Below are 9246 nucleotides of genomic sequence, written 5' to 3' on the forward strand. Positions count from 1 at the left end.
CCCCTCAACTTACCTTAGTTCTTAAGATTCAGGCTGAAAAGCGGCCTGTTCCGTTCAGGCTGAAAAAAAGCCCGGGTGGGAACTACACTACCCAGGAGCCCTTGGGGCTCGCCAAGTCTCCTGGGTAGTGTAGTTCCCACAAGCGCCCATTTCAGCCTGGACGGAACAGGCCGCTTTTCAGCCTGAAATTAAGAACTAAGGTAAGTGGGGGGGTCGTGGAAGGGGTTGGGGCGATTTTCCACCCCCTGGGAATTTGCATAATTGTCAGTTTCTTAAGGCAGATTTGTTAAAAAGATGGAGCCTTGAACCCATCACTATACTTACCCACCAAGCTGGCATTTCCTCCATTTTCTTGCTTCACCACATCCCAGATCCACCTCTGGGCATTGCTGGGAGAAGCACCCTTGTCACCGGGGAAATTCAAAACCACTTCTTGAGACATATCAGCATCCTGAAATGACCAAGGTTGTTTGATTCAAATATTCATATTATGTAAGAACACGGTGCCAAGATATCTACCCTGAGAATCCCAGTGTAGCAAATGTGGCTTCTTCTTCCTCCCCTGCTAACTTTATGGCACCCCTGTGGGGTAGGTCAGTCTGAGCAGGACAACTTGCTCATGATCACCCCGGATCAACCCATGGCAGAGGCAGTTTTGAGCCTTGGTCTACCAGTTAAAAATCTAGCAGTATAACCACTACATAACACTGCTAGTAATGGCCACGCAAGATTCAGGCCCTTTCCGCACATGCAGAATAATGAACTTCCAATTTACTTTCAATGTACTTTGCAGCTGGATTTTATTGTGCGGAACAGCAAAATCCACTTGCAAACAATACTGAAAGTGGATTGAAAGTGCATTATTCTGCACGTGCGGAAGGGGCCCAAGTAAGAGCCCTGGGGCCTCCCATTTCTTCCCCATCTCCCCCCGCATTAATCATCCCGCTTTTACTTCCCATTGTATGGAGATTCTGTTTTGGATGAGGCTGTTTTTGGTTATAAATATTCAGAACATTATATTTTCAATAATAAAAAAAGAATACATTTTCACCTGTTGAACTTCTGCTTCTTGCACAGCTTTTAAAAGCATAGAAACAAAGGCCCCTTCCGCACACACAAAATAATGCATTTTCAAACCACTTTCACAACTGTTTGCAAGTGGATTTTGCCATTCCGCACAGCTTCAAAGAGCACTGAAAGCAGTTTGAAAGTGCATTATTCTGCATGTGCGGAATGAGCCAAAGTCAGCAAGAGCCAGTGAAGATTAAAGTTTTTATACCCGGCTTTTATTTACCTTTAAGGAGTCTCAAAGTGGCTTACAATTGCCTTCCCTACCCCTCTCCACATCAGACACCTTGCGAGGTAGGTGGGGCTAAGATAATTCAGAGAGAACTGTGGCTAGCCCAAGGTCACCCTAGCAGTGTCGGAGAAACAAACCAGGTTCACTAGATAAGAATCTGCCAATTATGTGGAGGAATGGGGAATCAAACCTGGTTCTGCAGATCAGAGTCCACTGTTCCTAACCACTATACCACACTACCTCTTAAGTTTGCATCAGAAGTCTCTCCGATGTGAGAGGAGCAGAATGACCTTTGCAATTGCCTCATATGCTCAACAAAGAAGAAGAGTTTGGATTTATATCCTCCCTTTCTCTCCTGTAGGAGACTCAAAGGGGCTTACAATCTCCTTGCCTTTCCCCCCTCACAACAAACACCCTGAGAGGTGGGTGGGGCTGAGAGAGCTCTGAGAAGCTGTGACTAGACCAAGGTCACCCAGCTGGCGTGTGTGGGAGTGCACAGGCTAATCTGAATTCCCCAGATAAGCCTCCACAGCTCAAGCGACAGAGCGGGGAATCAAACCCGGTTCCTCCAGATTAGAGTCCATCTTCTCCTAGCCACTATGCCACTGATGCTCCCTTCTCCAAAGAAGGGAGAATGCCTCTTCCCAAAAGCCAAACACACCACAGGGACAGCCGCACACAACTGGAAAAGGCAGCAATCTAAACAGGCAAGAGACACATTTGCTGGCCATTGCAATAGTTAGTTAGCTTGGCCAAGTAAGTTCTCTTGGAGATTAAAAACTTGACTCCACATGCCAGCTATATCTTCTCCCATTTCCTGACAAAGAGCTAGTTGAAACTGTGCTGTGATTTCTATTACCAGTAACAATCCATTTGTTGTTTGCACTTCCTACTGGATTTTGGTCTTCCTTCCAAGAAGAATTCTGCCACTGATGGCTTTGCAAGTGGCCACATTTTTCAAAAAATTCACAGTAAAAACCCTGTTGCCCAATTAATCAAGGCCCTCGCTGTAATGAAGAAGAAGAAGAGTTTGTATTTATATCCCTCCTTTCTCTCCTGTAGGAGACTCAAAGGGGCTGACAATCTCCTTGCCCTTCCCCCCTCACAACAAACACCCTGTGAGGTAGGTGGGGCTGAGAGAGCCCCGAGAAGCTGTGACTAGCCCAAGGTCACCCAGCTGGTGTGTGTGGGAGCGCACAGGCTAATCTGAATTCCCCAGATAAGCCTCCACAGCTCAGGTGGCAGAGCTGGGAATCAAACCCGGTTCCTCCAGATTAGATACACGAGCTCTTAACCTCCTACGCCACTGCTGCTCCTAATGAACTCAAAAGATGTTTAATGGGTGAAATGTCACAACCTCACTTAGGACTAGCAAAGCCCAAGCAGACCCTCACCTGCTGTTCCAATCTCCTGGCCCCTCCCTGGGTCAGCACGAAATGCTCTGCCAGAGCCACCGCTTGGGAACAGCTCTGGGCCCCCTGCTCTTTCACCCAGCTCCGGATCTGCTGGGGCAGGGCGGCCAGGAACTGCTCCAAGATCACCATTTCCAGAATCTCCTCCTTGGTGCGGGTCTCCGGCCGCAGCCACTGATGGCCAAGTTCCCAGAGCCGGCTGAAAGCCTCTCGGGGCCCCTCAGCGTCGCGGTAGCAGAAGCATCTGAAATGCTGGCGCCGCACCTCCACGTCGTCCCTCTCCGTGTCTTCCTTCACTTTCCCGCAGTCCCCTTCCTCTCCCACATCATCCTTCTCCTGTTGCGGTTGGGCTGCTTCTCGAAGACTCGTGAGAGACCCTTCACTTGACCGCTGGCCAGTCACCACTACAGCTCCCCCGTAGGGAGCCAAGGAAATCTTTGTATCCCCCCAGGAAGCAGATTCTGGCAGCAGCGGGACCCCCATCCCAGAGTGAGAGGACTCCATCGCCTTGAGGAATGCCTGCCATTGAGTTTCCCAAAGCTGTAGCAGCCCCTCGTGCCCCGTGGGTCCCCCATGGGCTGCCACAAACAAAGCTGTTCCAGACCCCTTCTCAGGTCTGAGGTCTCCTAGGTTTCTCAGTTCCATTTTCACCTTCTGCTCTGGTGTTGCCTGGAGCCAGAGCCCTGGGGCTGAGGATTCCCTCTCCCGCCCTTCAGCCATTTCCTCCGGCGGAGAGATTATTTGAACCCAGCCCGGTCCCTTTCTGCAAGGGTGGGAGAAACATCCAAGGCTCCAAGTGTGTACGACCGGGAGACCCTAAAGGACAGATGGAGGCTCCCCATGCAGAGTCAATGATGTTGCAGAAGCTGAAGGATTTCCAGGAAGTCTTCCTTTCTGATGGGGGAAAAAAATTAGATAAGAAGAATCATTGAGGCAGCACCAGTACAGTTGCACATGACACCGGGCAAAACCAAATGAATTCTGACCCATCAATTAAGAACAGTTCGTGCCTTCTCCCATCATAATGGCAGGGACATTTTTATTCCTCCACACAATAAATAACTTACTGCTAGTGCCATCATAATTATGCTTACCGGTATACCTTTCTAAGGCCACTAATTACAATGACTTGGTATATGTTAAGTGCTGTCAAGTCATTTCCTATTAATGGTGATCAATGTCCTCCAAAATCATTATTATTATTATTATTATTTATTAGATTTTTATACCGCCCTATCCCCGAGGGGCTCCGGGCGGTGTACAACAATAAACATAATATAACATAAAATGGCTAAATCTTTAAAAGCAGCGATAAAACAGTAAAAGCTAAATCTCATAAATATAATACAAAAATACTAGCATAAATATAAATGGCGTCCAGCAGCTCCATATTCAAAATCCTCTTCCCAAGAGGGAGGAATGGCAGGTCCCGTTGAATGACAAATGGCCCAGATGTAAAGGGCCATGAAAGGGTGGGGGAAGGGGGCACCATCAACGGCCGGTTCCTCCAAAGGCCCGGCAGAACAGCTCCGTCTTACAGGCCCTGCGGAACTCACCAAGGTCCCGCAGGGCCCGGACAGTTGGAGGAAGAGCGTTCCACCAGGCCGGGGCCAGAGCCGTAAAGGCCCTGGCCCGTGTGGAGGCCAGCCGCATCACCGAGGGGCCAGGGACCACTAGTAGGTTGGCCTCAACTGATCGAAGAGGCTGTACAGGGACATATGGGGTGATGCGGTCTCGAATGTCCTATTGTTGACAGTATTGCTTAGGTCCCACAAACTGAGAGCCGTGGCTTCCTTTATAGAGTCAGTCCATCACGAGTCTTCCTCTTTTCCTATTGCCTTCAACTTTTCCTAGCATTATTGTCCTTTCTAGTGACTCATGTCTTCTCATAATGTGACCAAAGTACCACAATCTCACTTTAGTCATTTTAGCTTCTAGGGACAGTCCTAAAGACAATTACTTTAAAACTGTGTTATTCTGCGTAGGATGACACTGAATTTAGTATTTTACTGTCAATTTTAAATTATTTTTGTCAGCTGTTTTGAGAAAGTACTCCGACCATTCTTTGGGGGGGAAATCTGACTATTTATAATCCACTTTGCTCCCTCTTAAGGCAGACTACATAGTATAAATCAAATGCAATCAACAGATTTATGGAGAAGTCGATTTATGCCTATCAATCTTGATCCTCTTTGATCTGAGATTGCAAATGCCTTAGCAGACCAGGTGCTCAGGAGCAGCAGCAGCAGCAGAAGGCCATTGCTTTCACATCCTGCATGTGAGCTACCAAAGGCACCTTGTGGGCCACTGCGTGTAGCAGAGAGCTGGACTAGATGGACTCTGGTCTGATCCAGCTGGCTTGTTCTTATGTTCTAACAGGATGGGACATCCACTGTGCATTACAATCGGGCTGGGACTAAAGTAGTTTCACCCACATCTATGGCTGGCATTTTCAGAGGCATGTCATGGTAAGATGCGTTTCTCTCTGTAGCATGGAGTTAAACTACCAGACCACAGACACACAGCCTAAAAAACCCACAACAGCCAGTTAATTCTGGCCATGAAAGCCTTCAACAACAGTCTCTAAAAACCAGACTGCCTGCACAAGCGATGGGTGAACAGCATATGCATGATTTCTCCTTAAATGTAGGTTGTTTTTTAAATTTCTTTTTCTCCCTCAACTCACAGCTGACATAGTGATTCTGCGAGGTTTTCAAGGCAAGAGACATTCAGATGTGGTTTGCCATTGCCTGCCTCAGCATCATGACCCCCATCCAAATACTAGCCAGGGGTGTGTGTGACTGGCCCAAGATCACCCAGCGAGTTTCCATGGCGCAAGTGGAAATCTCAACCTGGGTTTCCAGGCCTAGTCCAACATCTCAACCACCACACCGTGCTTATGTTTAGTCTATTGTGTGTATGGCTGAACTTGTGATCTAAACCCCACATTCATCCAGGTACCGGTTGTCAGTTTTTGTTCTTAACATGAACACACGTCAGCTCTTTCTTAAGATGCATATACATATACAAACATTCACCACAACACTTTTGTCACATCCCTATACCCTGTCTCACCAAAAGAAAAAAAAATTACTTAGGTAGGCACTCGGACCCAAACGGAGCATTCTAAAACAAAGGTGGCCCAGCATGTGGCGAATGAAGTTACAATTTTGGTTTTTTCTTTTGGTGAGAAGAAGAAGAAGAGTTTGGATTTATATCCCCCCTTTCTCTCCTGCAGGAGACTCAAAGGGGCTTACAATCTCCTTGCCCTTCCCCCCTCACAACAAACACCCTGTGAGGTAGGTGGGGCTGAGAGAGCTCCGAGAAGCTGTGACTAGCCCAAGGTCACCCAGCTGGCATGTGTGGGAGTGTACAGGCTAATCTGAATTCCCCAGATAAGCCTCCACAGCTCAGGTGGCAGAGCTGGGAATCAAACCCGGTTCCTCCAGATTAGATACACAAGCTATTAACCTCCTACGCCACTGCTGCCCCTCAGAGTATAGTATAGTAAGAGAGGTGAAAGAAACTGGTAGGTGACTGAGGACAATCAGAAGACAAACAACAGGGGCCAAAAAACCAAAACAAAAAGCCCCCAAAACTAACCCACACACAAGTCAACAAAAAAATCTTGGAAAAACCTGTGTGTTTTAAGTAGCTCATACAGAAGACATTTGTTGGTAAGCATGTGGCATGACTAATAGGCATAAGCCACGATTAGCCAATGTGGTGCTGTCATAACTGTGTCATCCCAAAATCTGGGAGATGCAGGTTTAAACCCTGGAATGTTGCTGGGTCACTTGGATCAGTCCGTCACTCAGCCATACCTACAGGATAAAATGGAGGAGGGAAGAGAGTAACGTATGCTACTGGGTAGGATGAAAATGTGCTGAAGCGCTGACAATGTATTGTTGATGGCTTTCATCGATGGAGGCATCTGGCTGTTGTGGGTTTTCTAGGCTGTGTGCCCGTGGTCTGGTAGTTTTAGCTCCTAACATTTTGCCCGCATCTACGACTGGCATCTTCATAGGCACGTCATGGCGAAATGTGTTTCTCTCTGTGGACCTGACCGTGACATACCTCTGAAGATGCCAGCCATAAATGGAGGCAAAATGTTAGGAGCTGAAACTACCAGACCACAGCCACACAGCCAGGAAGACCCACAACAGCCTGCCGGTGACATGTAGCACACCATTTATTTAAAAAAAACATTTATAGCCTACTTTATCGCCTTGGAATCAAGGCAGCTGGAAACAGCTGAGAGTTCCCTCCAATCAAACAAGTTTAAAGCAGAGGTGGGATCCAGCAGGTTCTCACCAGTTCCCAAGAGTGGGTTTCTAATTATCTGTGTGTGCCGAGAGGGGGTTACTCATTGGGTCTGCTTTTCCGTTAAAAATTCCATTAGGTCCAAAAATCATGAAGTCCTGTTGTTTCCTATGTGGCTGGTTAGCGAAGGTAGAAAACGGGATAATTCTCCCTGTTGGGCTGTTTTAAAAACATGTTTTAGAAATATGGTAAAGTTCCTTGTTTAAGGAAAGGATCCTTCTTTTGATTTCTAGAAACAAAATTAAGTATTTGAAAGTATTAAGTATTTGACAGGCAGCCAATTAGAGGAGAAGTCGTTGTTTCTGTTGGCAGGAGACGATAGGACTTGCCATAATGAGTTTAAATTATGGACAGAAAGATAGCAGCTGGAAATTACAGTAAGAGAGAACTGTAAGGAACTTTTACAGGAAGGAACTTTTTTTACAGTAACAGAGAAATTATTAATGCCCCACCCCCAGAATGTCCGGCCACGCCCCCGTCGTGCCCCGCCCAGCCCCATTGGCGCTACGCCACTGTTTGAATCCCACCCCCATGGGAACCTGTTACCAAAATTTTTGGATCCCACCACTGGTTTAAAGTATCCTACCTCACAAGGCTGTGGTGTGCAAAAAAGGCAGAGCCTATGTATGTCTTCCCCTCCTGTCCTAGCTCACTGAAGGAAGGGTGGGAGAAAAAAAATTCACAAACACTGTGCTCTTCTTGGCTCTAGAGAGGTGCTTCTCTGAGCTATGAAGTTCACTTTTGTTTTGCAAGCAATGCTGCTCTCTGCCCCGATCCTGATACTAGGGAGTCCCTGCCTCTTTCTTTGCCTTTCTCCCACAACCCAGCATGCTCCAGCGCCCTCAGTTTCCACCTCCCGCAAACCCCCAAAACCTCCCCAATTTAATTTGCAAAACCTCACTGATGCTTCTCACGCTGCAATCTCAACTTCTTCTCTGCAACGAAGAAACTGGCAAACCCATGTCTGTTCCCCGAATGGGACAGACAGGAAGGCGTGCTGTGACTTTCTCCCCCCTCGCTCTATGGTCGTGCCATCACTCCTTTTCCTGCCCCCAATCCATCCCCAAATTTCTCAGCCGCTCTAGGAAACCGACCACCTCGGTTGCATTAACCCTTACATAGGTCGAAAACGATGCATGCGTCCGCGGGCATCATCATCCCTTGCAAATGTTGTAAGCGTGCTGTCGACTCTGGGGTCATGCAACACATTTAAGCTTGCAGAAAACCAGTGGAGGGTTGGGTCCCCCTTCCCGACCTCTATACTTTATTTTACTTACTGGTCATTAGCTTTGAGGAAATAATAACAAAATCACTTCGTTTATTCATTGTTGCAAAAACGAGGCTTAGTAGAGTAATTGCATCTTGGCCACATAGTGCGTTACAATGCTAACGCCAGTTTCCCGTGTTACACAGAACGCTTCCTGAGGCTGGGTGTCTTCCTTCTTTTTTTAATTTAAAGGTAGTAGGCACTGTACACAGGCAACTTCTAAAAACCATCAGTTCTTGCACCCAGGATTATGAATTAAAAATTGCTGAGGTGTAACAGGACAAGGGGAGAAGGTTAGGAAAGGTGTGGGGGGGGGGAGGGGCAGTGTAGAGCAGCAGCTTCAGTGCCAGAGTGAAATTTGGGAGACCAGGGTTCTAATACCTACCTAGCCATGGAGCTCTTTCAGTTTCACCTACTTTACAGGAGTGTTGTGAAGACATAACGAGGGAGAACCATGTAAACTGCCCTGAGTTCCCTAGAAGAAGGGAAGGATAAAAAAGCACCTGTTAAAGCATAGGTGTCAAACTCACGGCCCTCCAGATGTTATGGACTACAGTCCCCATCATCCCCTGCCAGCATCATGCCAGCAGGTTATGATGAGAACTGTAGTCCATAACATCTGGAGGGCGGCGAGTTTGACACCTGTGTGTTAGAGAATCCCCCATTCAACTTCTTGTCATTTTACAGTGGAATCCTATGCGGAATTACCATTGCTGTAAAGGGGTTTAGACTGAACTTAGGGGAAGCAGCATGGTAATAGCCTGATTTTGTCAGAACTAGTAAACTAAGCAGGGTCGGTGTTTTGATGGGAGATCGAGGAAGGGAGTGGAAAACCTCTTGTACTTTTCACTGTGTGCTTCAAAAACCCCTTCCTGGGGTCATCACCAGTCAGTTGAGGATTCACAGAGCAGACCAAATGTCCAACATCCTCTTTCCAGACGTGG

General features: G+C 47.3%; 2 protein-coding genes across 2 annotated transcripts in view; one reads left to right on the forward strand and one right to left on the reverse strand.

The window, feature by feature from the left end:
* Positions 1 to 276, forward strand: part of LOC125429993 (zinc finger protein 436-like) — a 16687-nt gene extending 16411 nt beyond the window's left edge. The window contains exon 10 of the mRNA XM_048491633.1: positions 269 to 276. Within this exon, the coding sequence (XP_048347590.1) occupies positions 269 to 276 (8 nt within the window). The remainder of the gene's footprint in view (positions 1 to 268) is intronic.
* Positions 277 to 286: 10 nt separating this feature from the next.
* On the reverse strand, positions 287 to 8054 carry LOC125429995. Its single transcript, XM_048491635.1, has 3 exons — positions 7950 to 8054; positions 2695 to 3606; positions 287 to 451 (listed from the first exon to the last, which is right to left on the reverse strand). The coding sequence occupies exons 2-3, from the start codon at positions 3430 to 3432 to the stop codon at positions 287 to 289; spliced, it is 903 nt and encodes a 300-aa protein (XP_048347592.1). The 5' UTR covers positions 3433 to 3606; positions 7950 to 8054.
* Between the last annotated feature and the right edge of the window lie 1192 nt (positions 8055 to 9246).

This window comes from Sphaerodactylus townsendi, linkage group LG03 (genome assembly GCF_021028975.2).
Source record: "Sphaerodactylus townsendi isolate TG3544 linkage group LG03, MPM_Stown_v2.3, whole genome shotgun sequence".
Taxonomy (NCBI): domain Eukaryota; kingdom Metazoa; phylum Chordata; class Lepidosauria; order Squamata; family Sphaerodactylidae; genus Sphaerodactylus; species Sphaerodactylus townsendi.

Bases quoted from the DNA above. Each gene is read 5' to 3' on its own strand.
- LOC125429995 (XM_048491635.1), bottom strand. From the start codon at position 3,432: ATGGCTGAAGGGCGGGAGAGGGAATCCTCAGCCCCAGGGCTCTGGCTC. The intron at 452-2,694 runs GTGAGGGTCTGC...TGGTCATTTCAG, and splicing joins CCAGGAGATTGGAACAGCAG to GATGCTGATATGTCTCAAGA.